We start from the raw sequence: 18616 nt of genomic DNA on the forward strand, positions 1-18616 counted from the left end.
TAAAGTAACAGTTGTCTGTCTGTCTGTCTGTTTATTCTGGCTAATCTCTGAAATGGCTGGACCGATTTTGACGGGACTTTCACTGGCAGATAGCTGATATAGTAAGGAGAAACTTAGGCTACATTTATTTTTGAAATTTATTTATTTTATTACTCTACCAGCAGAACAATAACTTTTTGTTAAAGTCCACGCGCACGAAGTCGCAGGCACAGCTAGTATATTTTTTACATATATATACAGCGTGTCCCAGGAAAGACTGTCAAGCGGAAGTCTAGAGCTAGAACACCCCTTGAGGATTCCAAATCACCCCTATGTATATCATCCGATTTTTTATAGTTTAGGAGATATGTTTTTTTTTTTTTAATTTTTTCAGTGTTTTTCGACCTTAGCGCTATTTTTGATCATAACTTCGTAAATAATTGAGATAAATGCCTGATTATGCCTGCCCTATTAATGCCTGACAAATAAACCCTAAAAGTAAAATCATGCGCTTAAACATAAAAGAAGTACTTAAAAAAAGAAAATGCAAAAAAAAAAAAACATAACTTCGAAGATTAAAAAAATAATAATAGCAACAAAATAATTTATTTAAAAGAATCTTAAAAACTTCCTTCGTTTATCTAGTTTCTACCATAAAAAATTCAATAAGTTAATTTATGGCATCATCCCCAAATTTTGGTTTAAATACGACAAGTCTGATATTTGAAAAAATAAGTTTAAAAAATTATAATAAATTTGGTATTTTGGTAATTTGGAATATATATTTGTACGGTCGAATTGAGTCCTCCCCCTTTTTTGAAGTCCGTTAAAAATGCGAATTACGTTTTTCATATTATGATTTTTCATTATATTGACTTACTTGGCTATCTCCAAAGCTGGATCAGTAAGAGATGAAGCAGAATTAAAGTACTCTTTAGCGGCGCTGGAAACTAGTTCGACACTACGTTTGTAGTCAATCTTGAACTGCGAGTTGTTATCATCGCGCGCCGTCGGGGACACGGTCAGCACGTCAGCTGCTAGCCGGATGCTGGCCGGGTCGCCGGATGTCAGCAGCGACGATACGTATATCTGGATTGTACATTATCAAGTTAAAATTAGGTTCCGGTGTATATTGACGTCATTTTACATTGTTATTAAAATCACTGTGGTCAGTTTGTCTTCCTGTACATACCTCGTAACATTCCTCCGTCGAGACGCAATCGAACAGAGTAGTACGCAGTTCAAGGATGTCCTTGAGAAGATTTTCCCAGTCTTGCTGAGTTGGTTTCTCGTCTCTTAAAATATTAAAAGTTTTTTAATACATAGGAACACATCACTTCTTTTATGTTTCGTGTTAAGTTTAGAATACAAGAATATTAGAGTTGCTATAACATTTAGCTCATATCACGAGTTTAAGCTGTTTGCGGTAGGGCTTGGAATACCGTTAAAAATTCGGTATCGTTAATTTGTCAAGGTCGGCATAACGTTATTTTTGGAGTAACGATACTTTAGATAACGTTATTTTTCACACATTTTACCGTTATATTTTTTACCGGTAAAAACTCATTTAACGTTATTTTTAACGTTACTTATCTATACCGTTACTGTTAATTGCTACTGTTAACGTTATAGGTAATGAAACTATTACGCTCGTATAATGTATGAAAGAGACAGATTAGATTTGTAATTATCTTTATTGGTTTTTGAATTATTACAAAATACTCCATATAATGTTTGTTTAGTGTGCACATATGAGATCTATTTTTAAAACAATGATCAAAACAATGATGGAATATGAAATAAGCTGTTCGTTGTGTATTATTATTTTTAACAAACTTGAAAAAATAAGATATTCTCAATTCGATTGAATTTTTTGTAATGTGTGTTACTTCATAATTTATTTTTATTGGGTGGACCGATTTCGATAATTCTTTTTTAATCAAAAGGTGGTGCTTGTTACATAGTTCCATTTAGATTTGATCAAGTACTTTTCGAGTTATATCTAATAATGCGCATTTACATGAAAATTTTTTCGTCTATAAATGTTATTTTAGTTGTCAATGTAATTGAAGTTGGTTTTTTCTTTCGTTAGCGAGTAAACACAATTTTATTTATTATATTTCAATATCTCTGAATAAGTTGTTTTTATTAGCAACTGAATTCCAGTACAATATTAATAATCTATTGATGAAAAAATTATACAGGTATTTTTTCATTGATGGTCGTGCCTACTTTTATTTATTTTTATTCGATCGCACAATTATAATCAAATCTAATGCCACGCGCTATTGCCGCTCTTATCAATCCGCATTGAGCGGCCGGGAAGTTCAGCGCGTCGAGTCAAAGATTTTCTGTATGGAGCAGCAACGTCGTAGAGGTATCGATAAAAATTTCGTTATTTCCTGATATTAGAAGTAACGTTATCAGTATCGTTAAAATCCTATTTAACGGTAAAATTTAACGTTAAAAAACGTTTTCGTTACCGAATTACCGTTAAAAGTTTTAACGGTAAAAAAGGTATCTGTTAAAATTAACGCTATTTACCGGTACTTTATAATGGTAATTGGTAACGGTAACAAGCCCTGGTTTGCGGTATGATTTACTAGTCACATGTCACGTACACGTATCTCATGTCTTGTGATACGTGTGACGTGTCACACAGTGTAGATGTATGAATAGGGTATGTTCGGTAGTGAAAAATAAATTATAAAATTTGATAAAAATTAAAATTTATGACTTTTTATGATTTATGATTTTTTACACTTAAATTTTCTGATTTGGAATCATAAAAGCACATTATTCTATTATTATATTGAAATTAAAAGTCGTATATTTTAATCTGTATATCGCGTGACCTAAAACACGACCCACCATGGTGTGACGTCATACGGACAATAACAAAGTTCTGTCAGAGCTGTAAGCAGCTTAATACATATCTATCAACTTTAACTAAAGGAGTAATACTTGTGCTCTTTCGTTAGTGCATTTCATTTGTACCTATTTATTTATTTAAATGCAAAAAGGTTGTGCAGATAGTACGATCTGCCAAAAATTGATTCAATGATGGTTGCAAAGTTTTTTGCATGTAATTCAGACTTCTGTTCTGCCGAATTTCGGAATGTTAAAACATCTTTGTAAGTATTACTTGTTATATTGAACTGTTTTTTTATGTAGGTATACCTAATTTGAAAAATAATGTTAGAAAGTGTTAGGTTATGTTTTAACCCTTATATTACTGCCAAATTAAAGACTTAATAGTTTTTTTTAATGCTAGTATTTGTACAACTAGACACTACACACCAACGATAGCTATTGTAATTCGTTATTTTACACAAAAACACTAAATATTTGTAGCTGATAACGTTGAACGACAAAGAGTATATGTATAAGGTATTGAACTTTTGACGTATTGAACGAGTTCGGTCTTACATACGTCATACATGACTTTTGTTATTAACCATATTACGTCACCAAAATGGCTGATAGCGTTTTCGCGGAAATAAAAAAGGTTTAAAATGTAATTTAATTTTATGGCATGAAAGCGTGTTTATTTTGCCGAAATTTTTTTGTGGCTTCTTATTGGAAAATCAACATTTTGAAGTACGTTTTCAAACATCGTGGAAAATACCCTATTTGTACAGACAGACACAGTGTAGATGTCCTGGTTGAGGTGCTGCAGCTCGCAGGGCGCCAGCGTCACTCACCCGGCGGCCAGGCCGCGCGCCACCCGCGCCAGCAGCGCGCGCGCGCGCGGCAGGTCCCGGTTGAGGTGCTGCAGCTGCAGGGCGCCAGCGTCACTCACCCGGCGGCCAGGCCGCGCGCCACCCGCGCCAGCAGCGCGCGCGCGCGCGGCAGGTCCCGGTTGAGGTGCTGCAGCTGCAGGGCGCCAGCGTCACTCACCCGGCGGCCAGGCCGCGCGCCACCCGCGCCAGCAGCGCGCGCGCGCGCGGCAGGTCCCGGTTGAGGTGCTGCAGCTGCAGGGCGCCAGCGTCACTCACCCGGCGGCCAGGCCGCGCGCCACCCGCGCCAGCAGCAGGTCCCGGTTGAGGTGCTGCAGCTGCAGGGCGCCAGCGTCACTCACCCGGCGGCCAGGCCGCGCGCCACCCGCGCCAGCAGCGCGCGCGCGCGCGGCAGGTCCCGGTTGAGGTGCTGCAGCTGCAGGGCGCCAGCGTCACTCACCCGGCGGCCAGGCCGCGCGCCACCCGCGCCAGCAGCAGGTCCCGGTTGAGGTGCTGCAGCTGCAGGGCGCCAGCGTCACTCACCCGGCGGCCAGGCCGCGCGCCACCCGCGCCAGCAGCAGGTCCCGGTTGAGGTGCTGCAGCTGCAGGGCGCCAGCGTCACTCACCCGGCGGCCAGGCCGCGCGCCACCCGCGCCAGCAGCAGGTCCCGGTTGAGGTGCTGCAGCTGCAGGGCGCCAGCGTCACTCACCCGGCGGCCAGGCCGCGCGCCACCCGCGCCAGCAGCAGGTCCCGGTTGAGGTGCTGCAGCTGCAGGGCGCCAGCGTCACTCACCCGGCGGCCAGGCCGCGCGCCACCCGCGCCAGCAGCAGGTCCCGGTTGAGGTGCTGCAGCTGCAGGGCGCCAGCGTCACTCACCCGGCGGCCAGGCCGCGCGCCACCCGCGCCAGCAGCAGGTCCCGGTTGAGGTGCTGCAGCTGCAGGGCGCCAGCGTCACTCACCCGGCGGCCAGGCCGCGCGCCACCCGCGCCAGCAGCGCGCGCGCGCGCGGCAGGTCCCGGTTGAGGTGCTGCAGCTGCAGGGCGCCAGCGTCACTCACCCGGCGGCCAGGCCGCGCGCCACCCGCGCCAGCAGCAGGTCCCGGTTGAGGTGCTGCAGCTGCAGGGCGCCAGCGTCACTCACCCGGCGGCCAGGCCGCGCGCCACCCGCGCCAGCAGCGCGCGCGCGCGCGGCAGGTCCCGGTTGAGGTGCTGCAGCTGCAGGGCGCCAGCGTCACTCACCCGGCGGCCAGGCCGCGCGCCACCCGCGCCAGCAGCAGGTCCCGGTTGAGGTGCTGCAGCTGCAGGGCGCCAGCGTCACTCACCCGGCGGCCAGGCCGCGCGCCACCCGCGCCAGCAGCGCGCGCGCGCGCGGCAGGTCCCGGTTGAGGTGCTGCAGCTGCAGGGCGCCAGCGTCACTCACCCGGCGGCCAGGCCGCGCGCCACCCGCGCCAGCAGCAGGTCCCGGTTGAGGTGCTGCAGCTGCAGGGCGCCAGCGTCACTCACCCGGCGGCCAGGCCGCGCGCCACCCGCGCCAGCAGCAGGTCCCGGTTGAGGTGCTGCAGCTGCAGGGCGCCAGCGTCACTCACCCGGCGGCCAGGCCGCGCGCCACCCGCGCCAGCAGCAGGTCCCGGTTGAGGTGCTGCAGCTGCAGGGCGCCAGCGTCACTCACCCGGCGGCCAGGCCGCGCGCCACCCGCGCCAGCAGCAGGTCCCGGTTGAGGTGCTGCAGCTGCAGGGCGCCAGCGTCACTCACCCGGCGGCCAGGCCGCGCGCCACCCGCGCCAGCAGCAGGTCCCGGTTGAGGTGCTGCAGCTGCAGGGCGCCAGCGTCACTCACCCGGCGGCCAGGCCGCGCGCCACCCGCGCCAGCAGCGCGCGCGCGCGCGGCAGGTCCTGGTTGAGGTGCTGCAGCTCGCAGGGCGGCACGCGCACGCCGCGCCACGCCAGCCGCCCGCTGCCCGCCACGAGCCGCTCCAGCTCCGCGCAGCGCCGCACCAGCGCCGAGTGCGAGATGGTGCCGTCACTGTACACACATGACCTCGTAGTTAGGGGTCGTCCAATACTATATATTGATATTATATTTGTGATATAGTGCTATTTGCTGATGATACATTGCTTACATTTAAAGTCGATAGGAAAAAGTAAATTATGACGACGTGAACAATTTAAAATAAACAATGTGGTTTTGAACCCCAAGTGCGTTGTGTTTGCGTTGTTCAATGCTCAGCATCCAAATTATCATCATCATCATTTCAGCCTATTGCAGTCCACTGCTGGACATAGGCCTCCACAAGTTCGCGCCAAAAATGGCGTGAACTCATGGATTTTGCCCCATCCACCACGCTGGGCAGGCGGGTTGGTGACCGCAGGGCTGGCTTTGACGCACCGAAACTGCTGCTGCCCGCTTTCGATCTGTGTATTTCAAAGTCAGCAGTTAGATGGTTATCCCGCCATCGGCCAGCTTTTTAAGTTCCAAGGTTTTTAAATCCAAATTATAATTTTGAAATTAATAACGAGAGGCTTATTGTCAGTGATACTACAGTTTTCTTTGGCATAAATTTGGATCGAACTTCGGTGTGATTCCCATTTGTCATTCTCGAATGGTAAACTCAGCCCCGCAGCATTCGCATTTAGAAAAGTACGACAACTGACCGACGTTGCTACTGCACGTTTAATATATTTTAGCTATTTCCATAATGTTATGTCTTACGGCCTATTACTGTGGGATGATGCTACAGATATTGAGACTGTATTAATTTTACAAAAAAAAAAGGCTATTCGTGGCATTTACGATCTTGGAGCTCAAGCCTCCCTACGGGATGTTTTTCATAAGGTAGACATATTAACAATATTATGTATATTCACAAGAATATTGATTGTTTTGATATAAATAGTAATAATCGCAGTATAAACACGAGGAGTAACAAAATTGTAACTACAAGTTTCCGACTGCACAAAGGAAATGTCCCCTTTCTGGATTATTGTATTCTCATCTATACAAAAAAATAAAATTATCTGAGTGTCTATTTGTAATATTAAAATAACCGCTTTTTACTACATTTATATGTATGTATACACGGTACGTATAAATTTTTTTTTTCAAATTTTTTGTCTCTCTGTCTGTCTGTTTGTTCCGGCTAATCTGTGAAACGGCTGAACCGATTTTGACGGAACTTTTACTGGCAGATAGCTGATGTAAAAAGGAGTAACTTATACTACTACATTTATTTTAGAATTTTTATTTTATTTTATAACTCTACGAACTGAACAATAACTATTTTGTTAAATTCCACGCCCATATAATAAAATCCCATATATTTTGCAATTGTCGCAACATAAATTTAAAGTTTTTATTAAAAAAATTAATGGATAAAGCTTATTATTCGGTGCAGGATTACATGATTGATAAAGATATGTGGACTTAGTGACGCTGTATTTTATGCAACATGTTACTAATTTTGTACTAAAACACAGTTTATATATTATTTCTCAAAAGAGTAACTGCTGAATTTCTTGCCGACTCTTCTCTGCAGAATCTGAATTCTGAATCGGTGGTAGCTTTACTTTTACAAAAAAAAAATATATTTTTAAAGTTTTAATTTGTAAAATGACGTGTGATGAAGCCTATTTGAATAAGTGGTTTTTGATTTTGATTTTGAATCTTTGGTCCTGTACACGACGCATTTAAAATTGAACGATCCATGAGCAAAACGAATCGTTGTCTGAATCTAGGTGCGGGACATGAGCTCGAGAGCGACTTACGTCTCCTTGAGGATGGTGTGGAGCAGGTCGCAGGCCATATCCAGCTGTTCGGTGCCGCAGTGCGCGGACAGGCAGCGCTCCACCAGTTCCAGGTGTGTGCTCACGTCCAGCTCGAACTGCTTGGGCGACTGCAGCACCTGCCACACGATAACACCTCACTATATCTTTATCTGAATTAGTTGATGTCATTAATATAATATATAAACAAATATCTGTATCTTTAATATACACACAGGGTTGTCTGTTCGTAAGGTAGACAACTCAATGCCTGTATTTAAGATAACAGCTGACCGACATATTGGTTTTTCTTTTTTATAAAAATGCTTATAAATAAATATATATATATTACACCCAGGTTTAGGGCGGTAATCGAGTCCACAATCTCTGGAGTACAAATAAAGATCACTGCACTGACTGGCTAAACAAAAATGATAAATTAATAAATATGCTTCCGTATAAAATATAAGACGATTGTTACCACTAATATGTAGGATAAGTCTTCTTTACTAATGTCTTCGAGGAAGTCGATCAGGCCCGTGAGGCAGACGCCGGTACGTTTAGTCAATTTCTCGTAACGCTTCAGGAATGGTATCAAGAATCGCTTCAAATCCGAAACAAACGTCGTCAGTGTCGACTGGAATGAAAAATGATACAAAATATGAAGTTATTCAATATACGTAAAGCCCTAAAACTTTTGACAAACACTACATAGCATATTACAGAGCGTCGCATTCCATTATGCAAATTTGGTGTGTCTGTAAATTAATTGCCAAAGGAAAATCATATTTTACAGGTTTCTGCTCCTGTTCGTATACAATAGGTAGGTGTGTGGTAGGTAGGTGTACTAGCAAAGATATTTGCTAAGATGGCATCTTTTGTAATTCTTTACCAATGTATTCTGATGTTATCTTCATCAGTATTTTGATGAAAGTAAGTCACGACGAGTGTGGTATAAGACTACCCATTCGAGTATAATAACTGATCTTTGATTTGATAGTGCGAAGTTAAATAGATGTAACTCTAAGCTATCAAAATCTATGCATTTATAATATTAGTTATGAATGAAATTTAACTGAGATAGGGCACGGCAAGAAAATTTCTGCTCAAAATTGGAGCAATTCGACTGGGGTAGTACCTCGACCTCATAGAAAATCACAACCAAATAGTGCTGTTTTCAAGCAGTTTTGTGGTCCTGTTGGTGGGTAAGGCGACAGGAGCTCCTGGGCGGAATTGGGGATAGGGTCGGCAATGCGTTTGCGATGTTTCTGGTGTTGCAGGCGTCGATAAGCTATAGTAATCGCTTACCATCAGGTGAGCCGTAACACGTCGACCGATCATACTTTTCGTAACGCTCTAGTCACGCATTCACTAGCTTACTTCCCAAGTTAGCCGTACGTAATGAAATTTTACTTCAAAAAAACAACAAATCCCACCATCTTCATGAGCAGCTTGCAGGTGTCGAGGTTGGAGAGGCGCTCGAGGTGGGCGAGCTCCACGCCCTCCACGTTGACGTCGTACAGCAGCGTGTCCAGCGTGCGCAGGTGGAACAGCACGGTGTCGAGGCCGGGCACCGCGCCGCCCTCCCCGCCCTCCCCGCCCTCCCCGCCCTCCCCGCCCACGGCCGCCACCAGCTGCAGCGCGTGCGAGACCAGGCCGCTGCGCTGCTCGATGTGGCGCGCGCGCCGCTCGTACCACTCGCCTGCGCCCACAGCCTCAGGGTTAACAACGGCTTGTTAGCCCACTCTGTCTGGTGCCCGGTGTGTGGGTTGTATGAATATGTGTTCATTTGAATAAAATTCATATTTGTTTGCGGCAATTTGCTTTACGAAAACGACGTGTAGTTTTAATACAAGTTTATTTGCAACTGAATCGATCATATTGGACTGTAAAAATGCACGTATAGATAGTTTTTGCTTAAACGTGTCTACAGATACAACACAAAACAAAACTTTAATCTGTTTAGACAAAGGGTATCATCCCTCACTTAACTATTGTTACAGTAACACACATTGTACACACATTTTATTTTTAATACAAAAAAGACGAAGAAGAAGCAGAAATCGGGGCCACTACAAACTGCGCCAAAGGGCTAGTCTAAATTAAACAATTTAATAATAACAAACATAAAGTAACTGGTGCACAATTGTCATAATACCAAAAGAGTAAGAAAACGCAAATTAGTTGACATACGATTCAACCTGTAATATCCCAGTGCTGGGCATAGGCCTCTTTCCCCATGTAGGAAAAGGGTCAGAGCTTAATCCATCAAGCTGCTCTAATGCAAGTTGACGGATATATTCCCTACTATAAGTAGCGAGTGTGCGTGTGAGTTATGTTTGCCGTGTTCTGAGTGCTCTCACTGCCAAAACTGCCACCTTCTAAAGAAATGTGGTCTATTGTGTTGTTGTCCCAACAAAACAATCGGATAACACGGAAATTGATTCCTTTTACTCAACTCTTACAGATGTAATTAAAAATAACACAGGCAAAAACTTGATAGTTATGGGAGATTTTAATGCGCAAACTTGTAATAGAAGAAATAGAGAAGAAACAGTGCTAGGTCCTTACAGCTCAGGAAAACAGACAAGAAATGGAAAGAAATTGATTCAATTGGCGTATGAATTCAACCTCAAAATACTAAATAGCCATTATAAAGTACGTTCTGGAAACCGGTGAACATGGGCATCTGCAGATGGAAAATACAAAAATGAGTTTGATTATATTCTCTCCAACAGAAAAACAGATTTTAATGACTGTAGTAATAAATAATCTCAACTTCAACAGTAACCACAGAGCAGTCAGAGACAAACTAGAACTGAAGTCATGTAAGAAGACCGTTCAAAGCTAGACCAAAAACAAAGAACATATGCTCTTAGGAACAAAATTAAAGGAGAAAATGAACGATTCCATTGAAAATACAAAAGTACTCAATAGTCCGGTTAAGTACAATAAACTGCTAGAAGCTCTAACAAACAACAACAGAAACACCTGGTGTGCGAGATAAACGATTAACATGGTTATCAGGAAAAACAAGGAACCTCTTAGAAGACAGAGCTACATTGCTTAATGAGTCTAATAAAACAAAAAGTACAAGGAAGAGCATAACCCAAACTAGCAAAGAAATCAACTTAAGCATACGAAAGTACAGAGAGAAACATAGGCTAGAAAACTGTATCCAAAAAACGGGAGGAGCTAAAAAAGCTCTCAAACAGTTGGTAGAAAAGCGAGATTGGATACCTAAAATTAGATTAGGTTAAAACACATTAGCGACAAATTTCTTTAAAAACTTGTATATGAATCAATGCAATATTCATCCAACAGACCTAGAAGGAGAAAACACAGTACCAGAAATAATGGTTACCGAAGTGGAGAAAGCCATTACATCACACAAAAAGGATAAAGCCCCTGGATCAGATAATATTACCAATGAATATCTAATAGCAAACAAAGATATTATAACAGCTATCTTTACATGTATATTTAAAGACGTAATAGAGAGCGAACTTATCCCAGAGCAATGAACATCATCAACAATAATCTTACTGCATAAATAAAGGAACAAAGACGACATGAACAATTATAGACCCATTCGTTTTATAACCAATATCTACAAGGTATTTGCTGAAGTAATTCTCAACCGAATAACTAAAGTGCTAGATGAGAACCAACCAAGGGAGCAGACAGAATTCAGAAGTGGCTACTCAACTTTAGATCACATCTATGTAGTCAAACAAATCCTTGAAAAAGCAGAGAATATAACATTACTTTTTATTATTGCTTTGTAGACTACAGTAAGGCCTTCAACTCAATAGAACACGAAGCTATTTGAAAAGCACTTAAGAATCAAGGAGTTTAAAATAAGTACATCAGAATATTGAGAACTTTTATACTAATAGTAAAACTAAGATAAGGCTAGAAAAGGAAGGAAAATAAATTAAGGTAGGAAGAGATGTTTAAAGTTATCTGTATATGTTAAGTAGAAATACTGTTTTAAGTTTATTATTATATTATAGTATACTAGCTGACTCGGCAAACGTTGTCTTGCCGCTAAACACTATTTAAAAATAGGGGTCGGTGGTAGAAGGGTGAAAAATTAGGGTTGTATGTATTTTTCAACGCTAAATCATAATAAAATAAAGAATAAATAATTTATCTAAAAATTAAAAAAAAAATTGGGGTGGACTACGCTTAACATTTAAGGGGATGAAAAATAGATGTTGGTCGATTCTCAGACCTACCCAATATGCACACAAAATTTCATGAGAATCGGTCAAGCCGTTTCGGAGGGTTTAACTACAAGCACCGCGACACGGGAATTTCATACATTAGATTATTTAAGAGTTAATGTGTAAACAAGTCTGAATAAAGTCTTTTATTTATTTATTTATTTATATGAGTAGCGATTGCTATCAGGTGTATATGATAACAACCGTGACCAACGGCTTAACGTAATCTCGAAAGGTACGGTGGGGAGACCCATAAAGAATAACAACCAGACTCAAAATAAATATTTGTATAAGCACAAATATCCACTCCGAGCGGGAATCGAACCCGTGACCGTGGTCGTTAGTCGACGTATTTGTAAAATAATTATCATGGCAAACGGACGAATCAGTATTTGGTACCTAAAATATGTAATAACGTAGTGTGGCCTAAATAATTTCATTTTGATGAAAAAATGAGCAAGTTGACTATAAAAAATAAATTGAAGACTGAACTACTCACCGAGTTCACCAAAAGTATTATTTTTAGTTAATTTAAATGGTTAAGTAGATTAGCTTACATTTTTTGTTCTATTAAGTTTTCCTATTTTTCCTTTCAAAAATAATTTATGTATTTCATACTAATTATTGTTATACTAAATGTATAAGTATTGTTATTGGAAAATGAATGTTTTTGTCATATTTTTGTAATGTATATATGTAAATAAGCACCATTTCCGCCGATAAACTGTCCCGCAGATTGGCGGGTTATAAAAATTGTAAGAAGTATTTGTTCCGGATAAAGTATTTATTAACTTACCTAGATCTACCTCCCCGTCCCCCGCTCCCACAGCAACCTCGCCCTCCGGCGTCGTGTCCTCCGACCAGTTTGAGCTCCATATCGATCTGGAACGTGACACAGTAGGTCACAGATTAAAAAAACGAGTATGCTTCAGACCAACGACTGAATTAAAACTTCTTTAGTTGCCGCTACAATAATATACGAAACGTAACTCTCTCTCTTTTTATCTTCACAAACTTATATCTTTCTCTCAATTTCCTTTCGCCTTGCCAATCACACTTTTCATAACGCTCTCGTCTCACTTTAACTAGCTTAAAAAGAAGTAAAAAAGTGTATGTGTCAAGCTGAATCGACGGGAGTAAACTCCTTAAGAACGATCATCATGATATTTCAAAATATATTTGTCCCTTTGTCGTAAAAGACGAGTCGTAGCACGGTAAAACGTCACTTTCAGGGCAGGTCGCATCACTACTCGGCGTGAAAATGTATTTCACACAAGTTCAGTCTCCATGTTTTTTCATTCCACGTCATGAGACGTCTAAGCTTGCCGGAAGAAATTAAGCAACAGTAAGTGTTGATCTTTATGAATGAAGTTTGACTATCTCTGTGACAGATACTCACGGGTAAAACTTATCTCTGAGGTAAGGCACAGAAGGAAATATCTTGCTCAATATCTGGAGTGGCCCGACTGGGTTTGTACCTCGACGTTACAAAAGATCACAGCTAAATAATACTGTTTTCAAGCAGTGTTATGTTCCCGTGATGAGTAAGGTGGATTGGGGGTAGGAGCGTCCACGTGCTTTTGGCGTTGGAGGCGTCTATAAGCTACGGTAATCGCTTACTAAACGAGCCGTATGCTTGTTTACCGACCTAGTTGAATGAAAAAAAAAACTTAAGCTTTGCATAAAAATACTAACCTAAATATCTCCTTCCTGCACCAATCATTTTCATGTTCCGATGGCTTAATCTTTATTGGAGATTTTTTCTCGAACCAGTCGACAGGCTCCTTAGTAGGTAGCAAGTGTTGGTAGGTCAAGGGGCAGATTGTTTCCGGTATCTTGTCCAAAACTGCTAGCTGCATTGGTAAGCTCTTTATGTATGGCCAGAGGCAAGTGAGCGCTTCTATTCGCCCCTCTTTAGCGATCTCCATAGCGCTGTGAACGATACTATTGCTTCTAAGTCTGTCGTATTCATCCTTCACGTAAGTTGATTTCTCGCAACGAAGTATAGCCTGTAAGAAATGTCACTACATTGTAAACGCAGCACTATTAATAAATAAATAACCATAACATAACACACAATGACGTAGGTTAGACTTTTACCGCCTGGGAGTTCACCGAAAATTTAGCACCCTTACAATTCAAACAGCACTATCTACTCAATTTTTTGTAATAATTTAACACACTCATTGCAAGCAGAAAAGGAGAGAGAGAGGTTTTTAATTCTACTATATTTTTTATGTGTATTACATTGCGACGACTTGGATTTTTTTTTTGACGCGATAACGTTTTAAATCGATGAACACCGGCTGCACGCACGAATAAAAGCGGCCAAGTGCAAGTCGGGCTCGCCCATGAAGGGTCCCGTAGCAACAAGTAACATAATATAAAAGTTCTTGTAGTTCATTGTAACTTTGGTCGATGTTTTCATTACAGTGTATTTTTTAGAATTCACGGTTTACGCATAAGGTATTATGTTTGTCGGCATTAGCGCTGTCTTACGCAATTAGAAAGGAATTATTAAACAACAGATGCAACGATCGCGCCACCTAGCACATCGTTCGATAGTCACCTACCCTCATTTATTATATTACTCGAATTGTTCTGACGTGTATAAAACGAACGATGTCACCGCCGCTAAGTCAGTCTTGGCTCTGGCTTGGCACGATACATTTGTTGTATCCTGCTAGTAGCTTAACCTAGACTCATTCGATAATTAATTTGTGCATACGAATTAATTGTTACATATTATGGCGGATAACTCGAGCAGTGAAGGTGAGCGTTGATACGTATCTCAAAGGAGATCTCCTTAAACCTACACCTGGGTCGCAAGTCCTAGGCACTGCTCTGAGTTACTCCCTATGCCACACGATAGACTCGATCGGAACGCTGAAGAGCGCGCACGCATCCACGTGTTCGGTGAACGTTACAATTTTGTTATAATCTTTTTAAGTACTACCTACATAGTATTGTAAAGAGTGCGAGTATAACCTACGCCCGCGCCCTGCAAATATAGAAAAGGAGCTTCCAATTTAGTCGAAAGACTACATGTTTATGAAATTAAATGTTTTTATTATGATATATATTTATGTTTACGATTTATGAAATATCAAAAAAAACTACTTACTAGATTATATATATATATATTTGTTTAATCATTTTCTTATTTTAGAAGTTACAGTGGGGGACACATTTTACCACTTTGGAAGTGTCTCTCGCGCAAACTATTCAGTTTAGAAAAAAATTATACTAGAAAACCCCATTTTATTTTTGAAGACCTATCCATAGATACGCAGGGTTTGATGAAAATAAAATTTTGAGTTTCAGTTCTAAGTATGGAGAACCCCCAAAACTTATTAATTTTTTTTTCTATTTTTGTGTGGAAATCTTAATGCGTTTCACAGAATACATCTACTTACCAAGTTTCAACAGTATAGTTCTTATAGTTTCGGAAATTATTGGCTGTGACACCCGGACGGACAGACAGACAGGCATGACGAATTCATAAGGGTTCCGTTTTTTGCCAATTGGCTACGGAACTCTAAAAAGTGTCACGTTCCGCCTGAGCCTGTGGGTGCAAGCGAGAGCGCGGAACGAGCGATAGAGAAGCAGCCAAGCGTTGGCTTGTACACATTTGTCTCCTCTTCTCGCGTGACGTCAGAGCTAGCAGTTCGAATAAATATATGTAAATTTATCGAAAAAATTGTAATTTTCAATTAACTCCTTCTTTGTATTTACAAAATAATGGTCATTCAGTGATAATAATTCAATTCAATGAATAAAAGTATGCAATTTTTCATCAATGTTTCTTCATGACATTATCACGTAAAACTATCGTTTGTAAACTGACTTTACAGACAATCAATTTTTTTTTTCAATTAATAAAATCGTGGTGATTTTGTCACCTCCCCTTTCATGTGCCACCCGGAGACATGGACCACCCGGGGAACCCTACGTTATACCACTAAATAAAAAACAACACTTATAAAATACCAGCAAGTTTTCAGTAAAATCTTACTAAAATAGCTACATATTTTTTGCAATATGTTGCATATAAAGAAATAATTATATTTTTAAGATATTTTTAGATATATTTAAGGAGACTGCGCCAAAGGGCTAGTCAAAATATATATATACCTTAAGATTATATACAAAGTATATAAAACATCATAGCATATATAAATATACTATAATGAAGACAAAATATATAACGTAAAAATCAAATTGTACATTCATGATGATAATTGTACAAATTTAAACAATCAGTTTATCACCAAAACGTCTTTTAACAAAGTGAAACTCAATTTGGAGACAATATGTATCGCCGAAATAGCTCAGTTGGGAGAGCGTTAGACTGAAGATCTAAAGGTCCCTGGTTCAATCCCGGGTTTCGGCATAAGATTTATTTCGTTTTTTAATATTTTAACTTAATATTTTTATCCAAATAAGTTCAAAACAATAACTTAAAACTGCCTTAGACTACAAATAAAGAAAGTTATCTGAATTTAAATTAAAAAAAATACACCCTGAGCCATCTTAAATTAAATCAACAAACAAATGGAAAAAAATAATTTTTAACTAATATTTTACACATCATCTATTTGTAAAGAATAAAATAGCTCGCTTTTTAAACGGTTTTATTTAGCTCACCCCGTTTGTTTTATTTTTTATTATTCTTGGGTCAAATTTAATAATTCAAATTTCACCCTCTTCCTGTCAACCGATTGATCTGAAATTTTGTATACACTTTGGATTTTGGTGACAATACAATTATGTTTATTCATTATCATTATAAATTCAAGATGGCCGCCGCTACAAAATGGCGGATAATTTATGTTTTATTAATCCCATCAATATGGGTATCAAATGAAAGGGCTCAACAAGCAGAATACAATATACTATAAAAAATTGAAATCCAAGATGGCGGCCGCTACAAAATGGCGGATAACGTAGGTTTTATCAATCCCATCAATATGGGTATCAAATGAAAGGGCTCAACAAGCAAAATACAATATACTATAAAAAATTGAAATACAAGATGGCGGCCGCTACAAAATGGCGGATAACGTAGGTTTTATCGATCCCATCAATATGGGTATCAAATGAAAGTGCTCAACCAGTATAATCAATGTACTATATAAAATTAAAATCCAAGATGGCGGCCTCTACAAAATGGCGGATAACTTAGGTTTTATCAATCCCATCAACATGGGTATCAAATGAAAGGTCTCAACAAGTAGAATACAATTTACTATGCAAAATTGAAATCTAAGCTGGCCGCCGCTACCAAATGTCTGATAACAATTTTTTATCAATCCCACCAATATGGGTATCAAATAAAAGGGCTTGACAAGAAGAATACAGTGCACTATACAACCTCAATATTTAAGATGGGCCTTGCAATAATGAAGCACTAAATGAATTAAACAGAATGCGAAATAAAAACTAAAAACTAGAAAATAAAAATAGGTAAAAAAACTTTTTAAGTTAAACGGTTTTATGTTAAACATACATTGCAATGTTTAAGATAAATGTACTAAAAACCAAAAAATAATAAAATAGATACAGTCGTGGGAATTATAAACATATGCATAGACTAGACTAAAATAAAACCGTGGGGCACGTCAATTGTCTACAAATTATCGACTTAATGTGCGATAGAAGAATCGTTTAATTCGTCGTTAAAATAGGCAGTTGGCCCGCAGACGGTGAGAAAATTACTTACTATTTTCTTGCTCATGGAAATTCCAATAGTTATACACTCCATGTAAATAAAAGAGATGTTTCAACTAGTTTATCGTTGGACATTCACACTGCTGGCTGGCGAGGAATCGTTTCACTGCTCGTAGTTTGTCTTTAATCGACAAAACATACGATAAAAGTACTACTCGCTCACCACTATGAAACCCTAAAACTCGCTTATAATCGAGCTTGCTAGCTTGTTTCCACATTCTAGCCCTACTTATCACACGTCCATCGTTGTCGGTTGAACAACTGCCTAATTATAGTGTAATATTACAAAACAAACATTTTAATCAACGATTGTAGACAATTGACGTGCCCCACGGTTTTATTTTAGTCTAGTCTATGCATATGTTTATAATTCCCACGACTGTATCTATTTTATTATTTTTTGGTTTTTAGTACATTTATCTTAAACATTGCAATGTATGTTTAACATAAAACCGTTTAACTTAAAAAGTTTTTTTACCTATTTTTATTTGGCGATAAGACCGCCTGTTGCAACTGATGCAACTTGTATTTTCTTATATTGTCATTTATCATAACTGTCATAACATACTGTTAAAACTTTGTATTGGTCCAAAAGTGTGAATAACTAAATAAATTATAGTACGAGACTTCTTGTATTACTTAATATACTAAAAACAAAATATGCAGATTGATGAAATCAAAAAGAAAACGATGATCTCTGATATAAGATATGACATAAAAATTAATCCTCTGAAGTGTTTCGATTACACTTGTTTTTCGCACATTTTACTGTAAGCCGAAATAGCTCAGTTGGGAGAGCGTTAGACTGAAGATCTAAAGGTCCCCGGTTCAATCCCGGGTTTCGGCAGATAAAATTTTCTTTTATAATAAAGCAAAATATTTATAAAACAGTAATTATAAACAATTTTAATACTCTGTTTTTAAAATCATATTTTTAATTCTGAAATGTAAAACATAAAGGTCAATTATAACTTTACATAATAAGTTATCTTTAATTATTATGTTGTATGGAATTGGTCGTCTGCGTTGGTGGGTGCTCGCTTGCGGTAGTATTCAAACTCAATTTCAACATTAATACAATTTAATACGTAAGTAAAAATAAGGTACATAAATGTGTGCTTGTACAATCGTCAATGAGAATGAAGTGAGCGGGTCGCCGCAGCGGGCGCGCCCGATGCATCGGTCGACGTATGCAAATGTGTGT

The 18616-nt window shown here is 40.0% G+C and overlaps 1 protein-coding gene and 2 non-coding genes across 3 annotated transcripts in view; 2 read left to right on the forward strand and 1 right to left on the reverse strand.

The window, feature by feature from the left end:
* The window catches only part of LOC123670261, a 68112-nt gene that overhangs the window by 27867 nt on the left and 21629 nt on the right, over positions 1 to 18616 (reverse strand). The window contains exons 15-27 of the mRNA XM_045603804.1: positions 13378 to 13691; positions 12479 to 12564; positions 9076 to 9155; positions 8890 to 9045; positions 7935 to 8090; positions 7457 to 7593; positions 5532 to 5717; positions 5019 to 5092; positions 4657 to 4813; positions 4061 to 4134; positions 3782 to 3953; positions 1172 to 1274; positions 860 to 1068 (exon numbers count right to left, since the gene is read on the reverse strand). Coding sequence (XP_045459760.1) covers positions 860 to 1068; positions 1172 to 1274; positions 3782 to 3953; positions 4061 to 4134; positions 4657 to 4813; positions 5019 to 5092; positions 5532 to 5717; positions 7457 to 7593; positions 7935 to 8090; positions 8890 to 9045; positions 9076 to 9155; positions 12479 to 12564; positions 13378 to 13691 — 1904 coding nt within the window. The remainder of the gene's footprint in view (positions 1 to 859; positions 1069 to 1171; positions 1275 to 3781; positions 3954 to 4060; positions 4135 to 4656; positions 4814 to 5018; positions 5093 to 5531; positions 5718 to 7456; positions 7594 to 7934; positions 8091 to 8889; positions 9046 to 9075; positions 9156 to 12478; positions 12565 to 13377; positions 13692 to 18616) is intronic.
* Trnaf-gaa lies at positions 16003 to 16075 on the forward strand. The gene has a single exon. It is a non-coding gene; the product is annotated as a tRNA-Phe (tRNA).
* On the forward strand, positions 18187 to 18259 carry Trnaf-gaa. The gene has a single exon. It is a non-coding gene; the product is annotated as a tRNA-Phe (tRNA).

The sequence above is a fragment of the Melitaea cinxia genome, chromosome 1, assembly GCF_905220565.1.
Source record: "Melitaea cinxia chromosome 1, ilMelCinx1.1, whole genome shotgun sequence".
NCBI lineage: Eukaryota > Metazoa > Arthropoda > Insecta > Lepidoptera > Nymphalidae > Melitaea > Melitaea cinxia.